The 19,380-nt window shown below is 44.2% G+C and overlaps 1 protein-coding gene across 1 annotated transcript; it reads right to left on the bottom strand.

Annotated features, from left to right (window-relative positions):
• Nucleotides 1–17,408: 17,408 nt before the first annotated feature.
• Nucleotides 17,409–18,357, bottom strand: LOC123090070 (inactive protein RESTRICTED TEV MOVEMENT 2). Its single transcript, XM_044511542.1, has 2 exons — nucleotides 18,115–18,357; nucleotides 17,409–18,020 (listed from the first exon to the last, which is right to left on the bottom strand). Exons 1-2 carry the CDS (start codon nucleotides 18,299–18,301, stop codon nucleotides 17,611–17,613), a joined length of 597 nt encoding a protein of 198 aa, XP_044367477.1. The 5' UTR covers nucleotides 18,302–18,357; the 3' UTR covers nucleotides 17,409–17,610.
• Nucleotides 18,358–19,380: the final 1,023 nt, after the last annotated feature.

Here is a 19,380-nt window from a genome sequence, read left to right as displayed (position 1 = left end):
GCAGCTGGAATTCTGGGCTGGAAAAGGAGCAAATATTAGAAACCTATTTTGCACAACTCCAAAAGTCCTGAAACTCCATGAAAGTCAGTTTTGGAATATATTAAAAATATTGGGCGAAGAAAGCACCAGAGGAGGGCCACCCAGCAGCCACGAGGGTGGCGGGCGCGCCCTACCCCCTGGGCGCGCCCCCTGCCTCGTGGGCCACCAGGCAGGCCCCTGGTGCCCATCTTCTACTCTTTTGCCATGAAAAAAATCATAAGGAAGCTTTCGGGACGAAGCGCCGCCGTCTCGAGGCGGAACCTGGGCAGGACCAATCTAGGGCTCCGGCGGAGCTGTTCTGCCGGGGAAACATCCCTCCGAAAGGGGTAAATCATTGCCATCGTCATCACCATCGATCCTCTCATTGAGAGGGGGTCAATCTCCATCAACATCTTCACTAGCACCATCTCCTCTCAAACCCTAGTTCATCTCTTGTATCTGATCTTTGTCTCGGAACCTCAGATTGGTACCTGTGGGTTGCTAGTAGTGTTGATTACTCCTTGTAGTTGATGCTAGTTGGTTTATTCGGTGGAAGATCATATGTTTAGATCCTTAATGCATATTAATACCCCTCTCATTATGAACATGAATATGATTTGTGAGTAGTTACGTTTGTTCCTAAGGACATGGGAGAAGTCTTGTTATAAGTAATCATGTGAATTTGGTATTCGTTTGATATTTTGATGAGATGTATGTTGTCTCTCCTCTAGTGGTGTTATGTGAATGTCGACTACATGACACTTCACCATGATTTGGGCCTAGGGGAAGGTATTGGGAAGAAATAAGTAGATGATGGGTTGCTAGAGTGACAGAAGCTTAAACCCTAGTTTATGCGTTGCTTCGTAAGGGGCTGATTTGGATCCATATGTTTCATGCTATGGTTAGGTTTACCTTAATTATTTTTTTGTAGTTGCGGATGCTTGTGAGAGGGGTTAATCATAAGTGGGATGCTTGTCAAAGGAAGGGCAGTACCCAAGCACCGGTCCACCCACATATCAAATTATCAAAGTAATAAATGTGAATCATATGAGCATGATGAAAACTAGCTTGACAGTAATTCCCAAGTGTCCTCGGGAGCGCTTTGCTTTATAAGAGTTTTTCCAAGCTTGTACTTTGCTAAAAAAGGATTGGGCCACCTTGATTCACCTTAGTTACCTTGTTACTTGTTAAACGTTACGAATTATCTTACCACAAAACTATCTGTTACCGATAATTTCAGTGCTTGCAGAGAATACCTTACTGAAAACCGCTTGTCATTTCCTTCTGCTCCTCGTTGGGTTCGACACTCTTACTTATCAAAAGGACTACGATAGATCCTCTATACTTGTGGGTCATCAACCGAGCAGCCACATTCAGCCTTATTTTCCAGAATGTGGAAGAAATGGTTGTTGATCACCTCGTCCTTCTCCCGATGGGTTGCAACCAGGGTGCCATTCTTGCGCAAGGAACTGGCTAAGGGCTGGGGATGCTAGCATGACCTTCTTCCGCAATAAAGTGAGTGGGAGCTCTATAGCATTTCTAATATTATATGTGGATGACATATTGTTGATTGGAAATGATATAGAATTTCTGGAAAGCATAAAAGGATAGTTGAAAAAAAGTTTTTCAATGAAAGACCTCGGTGAAACTGCTTATATATTGGGCATCAAGATTTATAGAGATAGATCAAGACGCTTGATAGGACTTTCACAAAGCACATACCTTGATAAATTTTTGAAGAAGTTCAAAATGGATCAATGAAAGAAAGGGTTCTTGCATGTGTTACAAGGTGTGAAATTGAGTCAGACTCAATGCCCGACCACTACAGAAGATAGAGAGAAAATGAAAGTCATTCCCTATGCCTCAGCCATAGGTCCTATCATGTATGTGATGTTCTGTACCAGACCAGATGTGTGCCTTGCTATAAGTTTAGCAGGGAGGTACAAAAGTAATCTAGGAGTGGGTCACTAAACAATGGTCAAGAACATCCTGAAGTACCTGAAAAGGACTAAGGATATGTTTCTCGTTTACGGAGATGACAAAGAGCTCGTCGTAAGTGGTTACATCGATGCTAGCTTTGACACTGATCCGGATGACTCTAAGTCACAAACCGGATACTTGTTTTTATTGAATGGTGGAGCTGTCAGTTGGTGCAGTTCCAAGCAGAGCATCATGGTGGGATCTACGTGTGAAGTGGAGTACATAGCTGCTTCGGAAGCAGAAAATGAAGGAGTATGGATGAAGGAGTTCATATCCGATCTAGGTGCAATACCTAGTGCATCGGGTCAAATGAAAATCTTTTGTGACAATACTGGAGCAATTATCTTGGCGAAGGAATCCAGATTTCACAAAAAGACAAAACACATAAAGAGACGCTTCAACTCCATCCGAGATCTAGTCAAGGAGGGAGACATAGATATTTGTAAAATACATACGGATCTGAATGTGGCAAACCCGTTGACTAAGCCTCTTCCATGAGCAAAACATGATCAGTGATACGTCTCCAACGTATCTATAATTTTTGATGTATTCATGCCATGTTTATAATATGTCTACATGATTTTGGTATGATTTGATTAGAACTAACCCGGACTGACGCTGTTTTCAGCAGAACTACCATGGTGTTGTTTTTATGCAGAAATAAAAGTTCTCGGAATGCGCTAAAAATCAACGGAGATTCTTTTTGCAAAATATAAAAAATACTGGAACGAAAAATTATTGGAGGGGAGTGCCGTGGGGCCCACGAGGGTGGAGGCCACCCCCATGGGGCGCGCCCATGTGCCTCGTGGACTCTCCATCGGGCCCCCTAACTTATTCTCGACGGCAACCTCTCCTATAATGCAGAAACCCCCAGAAAATAACTTATATCGGGAGTTCCGCCGCTGCAAGCCTCTGTAGACACCAAAAACCAATCGGGACCCTGTTCCGGCACCCTGCCGGAGGGGGGATCCATCACCGGTGGCCATCTTCATCATCCCAGCGCTTTCCATGACGAGGAGGGAGTACTTCACCCTCTGGGCTGAGGGTATGTACCAGTAGCTATGTGTTTGATCTCTCTCTCGTGTTCTTGATATGGCACGATCTTGATGTACCGCGAGCTTTGATATTATAGTTGAATCATATGATGTTTCTCCCCCTCTACTCTCTTGTAATGGATTGAGTTTCCCTTTGAAGTTATCTTATCGGATTGAGTCTTTAAGGATTTGAGAACACTTTATGTATGTCTTGCGTGGGATACCCATGGTGACAATGGGGTATTCTATTGATCCACTTGATGTATGTTTTGGTGATCAACTTCCGGGTTCCGTGACCTTGGGAATCTATGCATAGGGGTTGCTACGCATTTTCGTCTTGACTCTCCGGTAGAAACTTTGTGGCACTCTTTGAGGTTCTTTGTGTTGGTTGAATAGATGAATCTGAGATTGTGTGATGCATATTGTATAATCATACCCACGGATACTTGAGGTGACATTGGAGTATCTAGGTGACATTAGGGTTTTGGTTGATGTGTGTCTTAAGGTGTTATTTTACTACGAACTCTAGGGTTGTTTGTGACACTTATAGGAATAGCCCAATGGATTGATCGGAAAGAATAACTTTGAGGTGGTTTCGTACCCTACAATAATCTCTTCGTTTGTTCTCCGCTATTAGTGACTTTGGAGTGACTCTTTGTTGCATGTTGAGGGATTGTTATATGATCCGATTATGTTATTATTGTTGAGAGAACTTGCACTAGTGAAAGTATGAACCCTAGGCCTTGTTTCGAAGCATTGCAATACCGTTTTCGCTCACTTTTATCATTAGTTACCTTGCTGTTTTTATATTTTCAGATTACAAAAACCTATATCTAGCATCCATATTGCACTTGTATCACCATCTCTTCACCGAACTTGTGCGCCTATACAATTTACCATTGTATTGGGTGTGATGGGGACACAAGAGACTCTTTTCTATTTGGTTGCAGGGTTGTTTGAGAGAGACCATATTCATCCTACGCCTCCCACGGATTGATAAACCTTAGGTCATCCACTTGAGGGAAATTTGCTACTGTCCTACAAACCTCTGCACTTGGAGGCCCAACAACGTCTACAAGAAGAAGGTTGTGTAGTAGACATCAAGCTCTTTGCCGGCGCCGTTGCCGGGAGGTTAGTGCTTGAAGGTATATCTTTAGATCTTGGAATCAAATCTTTTTGTTTCTTGTTTTATCACTAGTTTAGTCTATAAAATAAAACTACAAAAAAAATTAATTGAGGGTGCCTCATGTGCTTCATCTTTTTAGTATATTCCGTGAAAATAAGGATTCCGATAATTGTGCTCAATTGCTAGAGGAAGAATGCAATAAAATGTTTGGCACTAAATATTTGAATGATGAGCATGATTGCAATGTTGTTAGTATGAATTCTTTGAATATCCATGATGATAATGATATGCAAAGCCACAAGCTTGGGGATGATGTGTTTGATGAAGATGATATTTTTAGTCCCCCAAGTTTTGATGAGAATATTTGCTATGATGAAAGCATGTCTCCTATATATGATGATTATATTGATGAAAGTGGGTTTGGAAGAGTGTAAACTTTAGGAAGTAATGATCCCACTATTTTGGAGGGTGTTGAATCTGATTGTGATAATTATGAAAGTGGATTTGGAAAGGTCATGACTTTATTTAGTGATGAATCCACTATTTCGGAAGAGGTTCCAATTGATTATGAGAACAAAGTTGCTATTTATGATGATTAGTGTGATGACATGGATGCTATAAATAATAATGATAACCATGAAACTTGTCATCCTGATTTAAATTTTCAATTGGATTATGCCTCACATGATAGTTATTTTGTTGAGTTTGCTCCCACTACTATTCATGAGAAAAAATTTGCTTATGTGGAGAGTAATAAAATTTCTATGCTTGTAGATCATGAAAAGAATTATTTATGTGATAGTTATATTGTTGAATTCATTCATGATGCTACTGAAAACTATTATGAGGGAGGAACATTTGCTTGTAGGAGTTGCAATAATATCAAGTTTCCTCTCTATGTGTTGAAAATCTTGAAGTTGTGCTTGTTTTGCTTTCCTATGCTAGTTGATTCTTGTTCCCATAAGTTGTTTTCTCACAAAATCCCTATGCATAGGAAGTGGGTTAGACTTAAATGTGCTAGTCATGTTCTTCATGATGCCCTCTTTGTGTTTCAATTCTTATCTTTTATGTGAGCATCATTGTCATCATCATGCCTAGCTAAAAAGGCACTAGAAAAGCGTTGTTGGGAGACAACCCAATATTTACCCCTACTGTTTTTGTCTGTTCACATGATTATGCTACTGTAGTAATCATGCTTTATAGCTTTTGTTTCAATAAAGTGCCAAGTAGAACCTTTGGGAAGACTTGGGTGAAAGTTAATGTGATCTTGCTGTAAAAAACAAAAACTTTGCGCTCACGAGATTAGCTGTCATTTTTTTTACAGAAGAGTGCTTTTGAGTTGATTCTTTTTGCAGAAGATTAATAGACAAATTCCTCACGTCCACCAATTTATTTCAGAAGCTTTAGAGTTACATAAGTATTCGAGAGTTACAGATTACTACAGACTGTTCTGTTTTTGACAGATTCTGTTTTCTATGTGTTGTTTGCTTATTTTGATGAATCTATGAGTAGTATCGGAGGGCATGAACCATAGAGAAGTTGGAATACAGTAGATATTACACCAATATAAATTTAGAATGAGTTCACAACAGTACCAAAAGTGGTGATTTATTTTCTTATACTAACGGAGCTTACGAGTTTTCTGTTGAGTTTTGTGTTGTGAAGTTTTCAAGTTTTGGGTGAAGTTTTGATGGACTATGGAATAAGGAGTGGCAAGAACCTAAGCTTGGGGATGCCCAAGGCACACCAAGGTAATATTCAAGGACAACCAAGAGCCTAAGCTTGGGGATGCCCCGGAAGGCATCCCATCTTTCGTCTTCGTTCATTGGTAACTTTACTTGAAGCTATATTTTTATTCACCACATGATATGTGTTTTGCTTGGTGCGTCATTTTGATTTATTTTTATTAGCTTGCTATTTGAATAATATCCCAAGATCTGAAATTCTTAAATGTTAGAGAGTCTTCACATAGTTGCATATTTATTCGACTACTCATTGATCTTTACTTATATCTTTTGGAGTAATTTGTCGTTTGCTCTAGTGCTTCACTTATATCTTTTAGAGCACGATGGTGGTTTTATTTTGAAGAAATTGATGAACTCTCATGCTTCACTTATATTATTTTGAGAGTCTTGAACAGCATGGTAATTTGCTTTGGTTATGAATTTAGTCCTAATATGATGGGCATCCAAGAGGGATATAATAAAAACTTTCATATGAAGTGCATTGAATACTATGAGAAGTTTGATTCTTTATGATTGTTTTGAGATATGAAGATGGTGATATTAGAGTCATGCTAGTGGAGTAGTTGTGAATTTGAGAAATACTTGTGCTAAAGTTTGTGATTCACGTAGCATGCACGTATGGTGAACCGTTATGTGATGAAGTTGAAGCATGATTTATTTATTGATTATCTTCCTTATGAGTGGAGGTCGGGATCGCGCGATGGTTAACTCCTACCAACCCATCCCCTAGGAGCATGCGCGTAGTGCTTGGTTTTGATGACTTGTAGATTTTTGCAATAAGTATGTGAGTTCTTTATGACTAATGTTGAGTCCATGGATTATACGCACTCTCACCCTTCCACCATTGCTAGCCTCTCTTGTGCCGCGCAACTTTCGCCGGTACCATACACCCACCATTTACCTTCCTCAAAACAGCCACCATACCTACCTATTATGGCATTTCCATAGCCATTCCGAGATATATTGCCATGCAACTTTCCACTGTTCCCTTTATTATGTCACGCTCCATCATTGTCATATTGCTTTGCATGATCATGTAGTTGACATCGTATTTGTGGCAAAGCCACCATTCATAATTCTTTCATACATGTCTTTCTTGAATCATTGCACATCCCGGTACACCGCCGGAGGCATTCACATAGAGTCATATTTTGTTCTAAGTATTGAGTTGTAATTCTTGAGTTGTAAGTAAGTAAAAGTGTGATGATCATCATTACTAGAGCATTGTCCCAGTGAGGAAAGGATGATGGAGACTATGATTCCCCCATAAGTCAGGATGAGACTATGGATGATCTTCCTCCTTTTTGTCTTCTCCACAACCACCATTCTATTCCACCTATAGTGCTATGTCCATGGCTCTCGCTCATGTATTGCGTGAAAGTTTAAAAAGTTTGAAAATACTAAACTATGAAACAATTGCTTGGCTGAAAGCGGGTTGTGCATGATTTAAATATTTTGTGTGATGAAGATAGAGCATAGCTAGACTATATGATTTTGTAGGGATAGCTTTCTTTTGCCATATTATTTTGAGAAGACATGATTGCTTTGTTAGTATGCTTGAAGTATTATTGTTTTTATGTCAATATTAAACTTTTGTTTTGAATCTTATGGATCTGAATATTCTTGCCACAATAGAGAAGATTACATTGATAAATATGTTAAGTAGCATTCCACATCAAAAATTCTGTTTTTATCATTTACCTACTCGAGGACGGGCAGGAATTAAGCTTGGGGATGCTGATACATGTCCAATGTATATATAATTTTTTATGTATTCATGCCATTTTTATAATATTTCTACATGATTTTGGTATGATTTGATTAGAACTAACCCGGACTGACACTGTTTTCAGCAGAACTACTGTGATGTTGTTTTTGTGTAAAAATAAAAGTTCTCGGAATGCGCTGAAAATCAACGGAGATTTTTTTTGGAAAATATAAAAAATATTGGAACAAAAAGTTATTGGAGGAGAGTCCCGTGGGGCCCACGAGGGTGGAGGGCGCCCCCACCCCCTGGGGCGCGCCCCTGTGCCTCGTGGGCTCTTCGTGGGGCCCCCTGACTTGTTCTCGACGCCAACCTCTCCTTTAAATACAGAAACCCCCAGAAAATAACCTAGATCAGGAGTTCCGCCGCCGCAAGCCTCTGTAGCCACCAAAAACCAACTGGGACCCTGTTCTGGCACCCTGCCGGAGGGGGCATCCATCACCGGTGGCCATCTTCATCATCCTGACGCTCTCCATGACGAGGAGGGAGTACTTCACCCTCGGGGCTGAGGGTATGTACGAGTAGCTATGTGTTTGATCTCTCTCTCTCTCTCTCTCTCTCTCTCTCTCTCTCTCGTGTTCTTGATTTGGCACGATCTTGATGTACCGCGAGCTTTGCTATTATAGTTGAATCATATGATGTTTCTCACCCTCTACTCTCTTGTAATGGATTGAGTTTTCCCTTTGAAGTTATCTTACCGGATTGAGTCTTTATGGATTTGAGAACACTTTATGTATGTCTTGCGTGGGATACCCGTGGTGACAATGGGGTATTCTATTGATCTACTTGATGTATGTTTTGGTGATCAACTTGTGGGTTCCGTGACCTTGGGAATCTATGCATAGGGGTTGGCACGCGTTTTCGTCTTGACTCTCCGGTAGAAACTTTGGGGCACTCTTTGAGGTTCTTTGTGTTGGTTGAATAAATGAATCTGAGATTGTGTGATGCATATCGTATAATCATACCCGCGGATACTTGAGGTGACATTGGAGTATCTAGGTGACATTAGGGTTTTGGTTGATGTGTGTCTTAAGGTGTTATTTTACTACAAACTCTAGGGTTGTTTGTGACACTTTTAGGAATAGCCCAATGGATTGATTAGAAAGAATAACTTTGAGGTGGTTTCGTACCCTATAATAATCTCTTCGTTTCTTCTCGCTATTAGTGACTTTGGAGTGAGTCTTTGTTGCATGTTGAGGGATTGTTATATGATCTGATTATGTTATTATTGTTGAGAGAACTTGCACTAGTGAAAGTATGAACCCTAGGTCTTGTTTCGAAGCATTGCAATACCGTTTTCACTCACTTTTATTATTAGTTACCTTGCTGTTATTATATTTCAGATTACAAAAACCTATATCTACCATCCATATTGCACTTGTATACCATCTCTTCGCCGAACTAGTGCACCTATACAATTTACCATTGTATTGGGTGTGTTGGGGACACAAGAGACTCTTTGTTATTTGGTTGCAGGGTTGTTTGAGAGAGACCATATTCATCCTACGCCTCCCACGGAGTGATAAACCTTAGGTCATCCACTTGAGGGAAATTTGCTATTGTCCTACAAACCTCTGCACTTGGGGGCCCAACAACGTCTACAAGAAGAAGGTTGCGTAGTAGACATCAATCAGCACCAAGACTCCATGGGTGTTAGAATCATTACAATGTAATCTAGATTATTGACTCTAGTGCAAGTGGGAGACTAAAGGAAATATGCCCTAGACAATAATAAAGTTCTTATTTTATATTTCCTTATTCATGATAAATGTTTATTATTCATGCTAGAATTGTATTAACCGGAAACTTGATACATGTGTGAATACATAGACAAAACATCGTATCACTAGTATGCCTCTACTTGACTAGCTCATTGATCAAAGATGGTTAAGTTTCCTAGCCATATACATGTGTTGTCATTTGATGAACGAGATCACATCATTAGGAGAATGATGTGATGGACAAGACCCATCTGTTATCTTAGCATAATGATCGTTCAGTTTTATTGCTACTGCTTTCTTCATGTCAAATACATATTGCTCCGACTATGAGATTATGAAACTCCTGGATACCGGAGGAATACCTTGTGTTCTATCAAACGTCACAACGTAACTGGGTGATTATAAAGATGCTCTACAGGTATCTCGGAAGGTGTTTATTGGGTTCGGTAATGCACATCATAAGAAGCCTTGCAAGCAATGTGATTAATGAGTTAGTTGCAGGATGATGCATTAAGGAACGAGTAAAGAGACTTGCTGGTAACGAGATTGAACTAGGTATGAAGATACCTACAATCAAATCTCGGGCAAGTAACATACCGATGACAAAGGGAATAACGTATGTTGTCATAATGGTTCGACCGATAAAGATATTCGTAGAATATGTGGGAGCCAATATGAGCATCTAGGTTCCGCTATTGGTTATTGACCAGAGAGGTGTCTCGGTCATGTCTACATAGTTCTCGAACCCGTAGGGTCCGCACGCTTAACGTTGGATGATGATTTGTATTGTATGAGTTATGTGATTTGGTGACCAAATGTTGTTCAGAGTCCCGGATGAGCACGGACATGATGAGGAGTCTCGGAATGGTCAAGAGGTAAATATTGATATATTGGATGATAGTATTCAGACACCAGAAGTGTTCCGGAATGTATCGGGTACATATCGGAGTACCACGGGGGTTATCGGAACCCCCCCCCCCCCCCGGGGGGGAAGATATGGGCCATATGGGCCCTAGGAGGGAACACACCATCCCACAAAGGGGTGGCACCCCCCCCCCCAAGGAAGGAGATCGAATAGTACTAGGAGGAGGGGCAGCGCCCCTCTCTTTCCTTCTCCCCCTCTCTTCCCCTCTTTCCCCCTCCAGTAAAAGGAATGAGGGGGCGAATCCTACTAGGATCCCAAGTAAGATTCCTCCTACTTGGGCGCGCCTAGGCTGGCTCCCTCCCCCTCCCTCCTTTATATACGTGGGGAGGGGGCGCCTAGAACACACATCAACTATTCCTAGCCGTGTGCGGCGCCCCCCTCCACAGTTTACGCCTCCGGTCATATTCTCGCAGTGCTTAGTCGAAGCCTTGCGGTTATAACTTCACCATCACCGTCAACACGCCGTTGTGCTGACGCAACTCTCCCACGACACTTTGCTGGATCAACAAGTTCGAGGGGTGTCATCGAGCTGAACGTGTGTAGAACTCGGAGGTGTTGTACATTCGATGCTTGATCGGTCGGAATGAGAAGAAGTTCGACTACATTAACCGCGTCAACAAACGCTTCCATTTTTAGTCTACAAGGGTATGTGGACAAACTCTCCCACTCCCGTTGCTATGCATCTCCTAGATAGATCTTGCGTGAGCGTAGGAATTTCTTTAAAATTGCATGCTATGTTTCCCAACACTATCAACTATCACACTCTCTCTATGTGGTGGCTCACTCACTCCCTCAATAGGTGCACTCAAAGTCACATATGGTGGAGTCACTCATCTCACTCAAGTAGTGGGGGTTGTGGCTCTCCTCACATGGTAATTGGGGCATATCATCATATATTGGGCTAGTTTTGAACTCACTCTGACTCTCAATATGGTGGCAAGTCACTCAAGTCATCATACTTCGCCATGGTCGAGGTGAAATACTCAACCATCTCATCGCCATCGCCGTGGATGAAGGCCGAAGATGGCACATCATCACTCTCCTCCGGGACCGAAGGGAAAATCCCATGCTCGATCATCTCCTCACCGCCGTCGTGGATGAAGGCCGAAGATGGCACATCATCACTCTCGCCTCCAAAGATGGAAGCATCATCCTTGCTTGCCACCTTGTCGCTCGCCTCCAAAGCATGTTTCTTGATTGGCTCCGAAGTTGTTGTCATCGCCGCACCGTCTTGAAAAAGAGTCGTGGTAGACTCGGCACCATCAATGCCACAAAGAGGGATGGCGGTGGAGTCGAACATGGGAGCATCGTCTTGGAGCTCGTCGGGCTTGGACATCATCGTGGTACTAGCCTCATGCTCACCGTCTTGGAGCTTGGTCTTCGAGAAGTGTGCTTGGGGTGGAGAAGCCTTAGCCTTCATGAGTTCTTGTTCCGCCTTGAGAGCACCAATGTAGTTGTCGTCGAGGGACTTGTAGTTCTCGAGGAAGATAGTCTTGGAGATGTCGCTGTGCAATCCCATCATGAAGTGGAACTTCATCGAAATGGGGTCGTCCACGCCGGCTTGTCGCAAGGCATTCTTCATCTCCTTGAAGTACGCGCCGATGGACTTGGATCATACAATTGGCGTAGAAGTTGTTCCATGTAGGTGGGAGGCACGAACTCTCGCTGCATAGCTCTCTTCGTCTTGGGACAACTCATGTCGTAGCTCTCCGAAGGTGTGTGAAGCCACCATGTCGATGCGTAGTCGTGGAAGTTCGTTGTGGCACACTTCACTTGATCTTCGGACGAACTTGATGTAGCTTGAGGTAGTTGTCCATCAGGCGCTCCCACTCGAGATACTCCTCAGGTTCTTGAGTCCCATAGAAAGGAACCTTGTGGTCGGTGTCGAGGTAGTAGTAGCTCGTGGAAGTCACAGACTTGAGCTTGGGGAGCTTCTCTTGAGCGTAGTCTTGGGGTGCTTGTTGGCGAAGATGACGTATGTCCATGGGTGAAGATGCCTTGAAGTCGCTTGGCGAAGATGCCAAGGGAGATGGTGAAGTCGTTGAGCGGTTGTTGGTGTTGAGCTCTTGACCTTCATGTACTCGTCGATGATTGTGTCGATGCTGATGTGACCTTGTCGGAGATGGTAGCTCGGAAGCATGTGCACTTGAGCGTCTTCTTGAAGATGAGGAAGATCTCTTGTAGCACTTGATGAGGGCTTTGAGCTCTTCCATTTGAGCATCCATCTTGGCGTCGAAGAAGTTTTTCATGGTGTCAAACTCATCATTGTTGTTGTAGATCGAAGGAGGTGTGCTTTGCCTATCCATCACAAGACTCGAGCAAATGTGAGTGAAAGAAAGGAAAGAACTAGACCAAATGTACCTTATTCAATGTTGAAAATGGATCACTGATCACTCAATAGTGTAGCAAGGAAATATCACAATTGGTACTGGATCTTGTCAATTCACACACCTACACAAGTAAAGCTCTTGGTGGGGCTTGGTGAGGATAGTGGCACAAAAATTTGATGCAAATGTTAGCAAAAGTCAATAAAGTTGAAAGAGATTCACAAATTCGCAAGTGAAATAAGTAGACCAATAGCAATATGTGTCACACGGAAACATGCACACGGATAGATAGATGGGGTCGTGCAACCAAGGAATGAGCTCAAAATGTGGAATCCACGAAAAATGCTCTTGTTGCACAACTCTAAAGAGACGTTAGTACAATTGCTCAATAGGCGGATACGACACTTGTGCACAACCAATAAGATACAAAAATGCAACAACTTCTATCCCAAGTATGCTATGTATATATGATTCCCGGTGTTTTTCTCTAGATGATCCAAGATGATCACATATGACAATCTTATATGCAATGTGGTATGATGCTATGGCTATTGCTTACAAGCTCTTTGTTCACTCTTTGCTTAAAAACTTATTCTTTTTTTATATGGCCACAATGCGAAATGCACAAACCAAGATAGCAATTGTATATATACGGGAACAATCTTGTGACACGAGCGATAATATGATACCAAGATAATATCAATATGATATGATATGTATGCAATGGAAGGTGTAGATCGATGAACACTAATGTGCACAAGTAACGTTCCCGGCAATACTTGAATGGCTAGTCTCGCAGGCAAGTGACGCAAAATGGCTAGGGGTTATCAATACAATGGCAAGAAGAATGTACAATGATGGGATACCACGATACCAAGGTGATATAGAGGTTACCGTTCTTGCATACGGTTAGGGTGTGAAAATGGTGAAGTGCTCGATGTCGAATCCTTGGCGAAGTTGAGCGGCAGTGTCATCAATGTTGAACCGTTCCTAGTTAGCCGAAACACCCTAGGAAACGGAAAAACCACAACTCAAAATCTCCAAAGGCAAATGTCAAATGGTGGTAGCGGAATGCGGTGGTGGTTTCGAAAGCTTAATGGGATTGTGGAAATGCAATGACGGGTTTTGGAGTAGGCAATGCGGAAGTGGAGGTGGGTTATGCGAGTCAAGGATGGGGCCACCGTCCCTAAGTAGCTGAAACACCTTAGGAGACACAACCCACAACTCAAACAAGCTCAAATAAACTCAAACAAATTGGGGTTAAGTTGAGGTGGTGGAAATGTATGGTGGGCAAGCTTACGCGGAAGGTATTGTGGTGGTTGACGAAGAATCAACCGTCCCTAAGTAGCCGAAACACCTTAGGAGACTCGAATCACTACTCAAGTAACCACTAATGCAATGGGGATCAAAATGGGATAGGTTGCGGAAGTCGGTGGTGGTAATGCGGATGATGTGGTGAGGGCCCTAGGCAAAGATGTCAAAGTTCCAAAATTTTGATGGATTCAATGGTGTTGAAAGTATTTTTGTGGGATGGGGGATGTCAAGAGCTTCAAAACGAGCTAAAGAACGTCCAAATCAGAGTCTGGATGAATTAGTTATGGCCAAAACTAAAATCAGCCGAAGTGAGAATCTACAGGCGTCGGACGTCCGAGAGTTGTTGGAAGTCCAAGGGCTGGAGCGCGGGACGGACGTCTGGAAAAGACCAGAAATCCAATGTTTTCGTACTGTTGCGTGGTTTCGGTCGTCCAGTAAATGTCGTACATTTGGTGCTTCGGAAGGGTCCGGACGTCCGACGGGTCTGGGTCAACTCGGGATTTCAGATCCGGGGCACAATTTTGGGTGGAAATTGGGGATTTGGGGGATAAAATTGAGGAGATTTTGTGGATGGAAAGTGGAAAAACTTGTGGAGATGCTAGATCCACTCAAAACACAACGAATCCATGGATCAAATTCAACAAAACAACATCAAACCAACAAATCACTACAAAATTGAGGCTATTTTTGGTGGGGATCTTCGAAATTTCGGACGAAATCAAGCAAAAGAAGGCTAGAAAATGGGGGTAGGGGCTCCAAATTCGTGATCAACGTGGCTCATGATACCACGATGATGTAGGGTGGATACCCTAAGGCCGATCTTTCATGAAATGGAGGGAATCCCACGAAGAACACGAAGAACACAAGGGGAAAACACGAGGGGAAACGAGAGGAATCACTCAACGAGAAATGGTCACACATGTGCTAGATCCATGAACACAAAGAGATACACGATCCAAAGTAACCAAAGGACGATACAAACGGTAACTAGTTCATCTCCATGAGGAGGCCTTAAATCCGCGAGGGATCTTCCCGTGAGGGGCCTTGAATCCAAGCGTGAATCTTCTCCGTAGAGGTCGCGGTCTCTCTCGATGGACCACAAGGATGAGCAAAGCTTTATCTCTAAAATGAGCTAAACCAATGCTAACCATAGAAAGGAGGTGGGGGTGGTCTATTTATAGTCTTAGCCATGAAGGGGTAAGTGGGAGAGGGATACAAGGCCAAAGGCCCAGCTGTGCACGCGCGGGTGTCGGACGTCCGAGGGACGTCGGTTGTCCGATGGCTCGCGGCGGTCCGGACATCCGGAAGGCGTCAGACTTCCGACGTTTTGCCTATGTCGCGGTGTCATCGGATTTCCAGACGATGTCGGTCGTCCGGTCGCTGGAGGTTATCGGACGTCCGGTGTCGCGTCATTCGTCCCGTCGTTGTAGAGTGTCGGACGTCCGGTGTCTTCCGGTCGTCCGGCAGCTGTAGACTCCGTAGCTCCGTCTTCTTCCGTCTTCGCTTCCACGCCTCCCTCGCGGATAATGTAGTTGTACAGTTGCGTCTGCACTCCTCCTCGTCGTCCATACCGTTCCGACAATACCTATGCATGCACACGAGTGGAGTGTCAAGTAGTATACCATCCTCGAAGGGGTCAAGTGAACACGTGTAAATGAGATGATTCACCTTTATGTATGTGAAGTAGATGCCGCATGTGTCACTTGCCGAACGGGGTCCTGACATGGTGATGTCCGTAGGATGCTCCACATCAGAGCACTTTCGCCATGCACAACAACTTTGTATTTTTGAATGCGCACAATGCACGAACATATTTGTTCCAAGCTTCAGATGTTGCCTCCTTATACCTTGAGAGCCTTGGCCAAAACCCCTTGATTTGAACTTTGCTTTGTCTTAGCGGCGCACTGGCATTGAAGAGCACCAACGGATAGTGATCGGACACAACATGGGATGCATCATGTAGGAGGAAACTAGGGAACAAGCTATCCCAAGCAGGGTTGTGGAAGACTTTGTCTAAAGCAACCAAAGTCGGGGAGTCCTTTTCATTACTCTAGGTGAACTTTCTATTCTGAAAATTTAGTGTTGTTTGCAATGCTTCATAATTGCGCATCCAAATAAGTGGAGCAAAAGGTTTGATACAACATTTTTTTTTCTTTTTTTCGAAAAGGGGGGTTTGCCCCGGCCTCAACATTAACTAGCATTCATCACTTGGAACCTTTCCTTTCGAAGTGGTGTATGGATAACAACCCAGACACTTTGGCATTTCATATTCCTATACTATAGCTACCCTTGACCTACAACAATGGTTTGCTTCGTGGAAAGTTGTTACTGGATCCATCAGACGACACTTATTGAGGACTCAACAACACATGATAGCGCAAACAGCTAAACACCACACTGGACTCATTTTGTCTGTTGGAGATCGTGTGCTTCTCAAACTACGACCGTATGTCCAGAGACACATGTGACGATATGATGTCATGAACTAATCAGCATACGAGTTTTATGGACCTTAAGAGCAACTCCAACGCGTCGATCCAAACGGACGGCGCTTTTGTCCGTTTTTTGTACATTTGGGTCGGCCGTCCGGCCGGCGTCCGGCCTGTTTGAGAGTTGGGTCGGCAGTGTGCCCAACACGTTGACCCATATGTGCCGGCGTGGCCGGCTGGCCGCCCTTTTTCAACAAATAGCATAAATTTTGCATTATTTCACACACAACTTTTGCATTATTTCACAAGCAAACATATAGTCCACAACCAAATAAATAGCATAGTTTCAACCAAATAAAATAGCATAGTTTTACAAGCCGAATAAAAGAAAAAATGTCTCACATAGTTTTGCAAGCCGAATAAAAAAAGATACATCTATTGTTGCTCACATGAGCCCACATATATTCAATCAAATCATTTTACAGTTGCATGTGAGTTTCCCAATCACGCATGTCGTGATAAAATTGGGTGAACTGTTCAAATGTTGCCGCTCCTCCAAGCTTTCGGTTCCTCGGCGGCAAGACGGCGCTGGCGGGCGACGTGGGAGGTGGCGGCGTTGCAGAGGGGATGTTGCGGCGCTGGCAGCTGGCAGAGTCACCGGAGAAATGAGCAGCGACGAAGGAGGCGGGCGAGGGTTTGTTGTTGGAATGGGAGAGGGTGGCCAATGTGCCACCGACCAACGGACTGGAGGGAGGAGTAGGCGGGCGCACGGCCGTTGCGTGTCCGCGCCAACGTAAATCCGGCTCAAAAATGAACCGGGAATTGATCGGCAGATGGATGAAAAGCGGATGCGCGTCTGTTTGGGTCGGCGCGTTGGGCCTGACTTTTCTGTCCGCGTCGATCCAAACGGACGCGCGCGGACGCGTTGGAGTTGCTCTAAATGATATATTCTGTGGTTAGATTGAACTCGTTTCAGATCATCGATGCAAGAACTTGATACAGAGCCAGTAAAGTGGGACATATGTAGTAGTAGTAGTATGTCTTTATATCCGATAGTGCTTGATATCTTGAGACTTGAATTTGAACAATCCCGCGTTCCAAATCCTGCCTGTTTACAGGGTTCTTATTCCCTTTTATCAGCTATATATAAGTACTACTAAATGATTACATCGATCTGCTGTGCTGTAGGACTGCCCCGCGCTGTGCGTGCATGCGTGTTGCTCGCCTCATTCGTTCTTGATCTGCCCACCGCTCTGCTTGCTGTTGGCGAACGCGACGAGCCAGAGGAGCACGACGGCGAGCACGACGTTCAAGACGGCGTACCGGTGCTCACCCAGGCTCTTGGCCAGACGCCGCGCCGGGTGCTCATCGGCACGCCACGCCGCCGTGTGGCCGCCGCTCCAGTCCTCCTCTCGCAGCGCGTCCTCTTGGCTGTCGTCGGTGGAACGGGGCACCTGGACGTAGAGGACTCCCTTGTCGAGCTGGACCTTGATCGCCGCGGCGTCGCAGGCGCCGGGGAGGTCGAACCGCTTCAGGAAGTGACACCACTGCCGGCCGCCGTTGAGGGCGCGCTCGCCGCTGATCTTGAGGCTCCCCAACGGCTCTACCTGGACCTTGAGCTGGTCCCTGGCGAATCCTGCAACGGCGGCATGCGTGTCGATATGCCAGAACGTGTTTGGAACGAGTGGATTCAGTTCCCGCAGAAATGGTTGGAAAAGCAGCAACGGTACCTGAGACGTCGACGATGAGCGTGTCGAACTCGTCCCCGTGAACCCATTCGCTGCGGGGGTCGACTTCAGCCACGACGCGGGAGCGATACCCAGCCGCCTCCATCTCTTGCTTTGCTTTTGCACTTGCTCCTATTGTTGCTTGAATGCGAGCCGAGTCGTGGTTGGATTGCACCTTGGATGCATTCATGTAGCATATATGTATGGTATATATAGACGCGAGAATTTTTACTATTTGAGGAGGACGTGAGACGAAAGATGTACCATATCTGCGATGGAGATGAAGGAAAGGAAAGGATACCTCACCTTGCCTTGCCGACAGCATGCTGAAATATATATATATATATATCCGTGGGTCATATAGTCTACTCTTACCTAGGTGATTTGCCTTGCTTGTGTGCAGGTCTTTTCCTTGACCCTGAAGTGCTACCATGCATCTCTTCTTCTTCTTCTCGTTTCGTTCGAAACTTGATGCAACTTACTTCCATTTTATAACTTAAGGCATCTCTTTTTTCGGTAAGTTCCAACCTGAGCCATATGAATGGAAAGGTAAGCTTAGGGGGGCAGGAATCAAGATAAGAAGATTGAGAAGGGCTGATGAATCCTCAATGGAGTGTCAGGTTGCGGATATTATAGCCCCCTTCTACTCTCTTTTTTCCTTTAGGTTTAGAAATGGAGGCAAAAGTTTTTCCTTATCTTATTTATAAATTAAGAAGCGCACATTATTTTAAGGAGGCCCAACACATCGCAGGAAAATACAAAGCTTACTCTCGCGACACCGGTACACTCAAATGCTTGGCCTCCATGATGGCCTAATTCTTGGCTTCACTCTTGATGATCGCCACCACCGCCATAGGTGTAGACGGAAAAGTTTGCAATACAATTAACGTTGTATTGATGGAATGTTGGTGCATGTATATATAATTACAGGGAAACCTCTACCTCAACTATACAAGACTAGGAGGTGAGCCACAACTCCAATATACATGCAACACAAAATACATACTCAACCCCCCCCCCCCCCCCCCCCCCCCCCGGGAGTCGAAGCGTCACCGGAGACACGGAGACTGGACCAAAACTCCTCGAAGACGGAAGTAGGCAATCCCTTAGTCATCACATCAGCAAACTGTTGCGATGTCGGCACGTGAAGAACCCGAACACGGCCGAGGGCAACCCGCTCGCGCACGAAGTGAATATCGAGCTCAATATGCTTCGTACGTCGATGTTGCACCGGGTTGGCGGAAAGGTAGACCCCGATGACGTTATCGC

This window comes from Triticum aestivum, chromosome 1B (assembly GCF_018294505.1).
Source record: "Triticum aestivum cultivar Chinese Spring chromosome 1B, IWGSC CS RefSeq v2.1, whole genome shotgun sequence".
NCBI lineage: Eukaryota > Viridiplantae > Streptophyta > Magnoliopsida > Poales > Poaceae > Triticum > Triticum aestivum.
This window is presented reverse-complemented; position numbering and strand designations above follow the sequence as displayed.

Excerpts from the sequence above, each read along its gene's own strand:
- LOC123090070 (XM_044511542.1), bottom strand. The coding sequence starts at position 18,301 with ATGAATGCATCCAAGGTGCAATCCAACCACGACTCGGCTCGCATTCAA. Across the intron at positions 18,021-18,114 it reads GCTCATCGTCGACGTCTCAG|GATTCGCCAGGGACCAGCTC; the intron begins GTACCGTTGCTG and ends CCGCCGTTGCAG.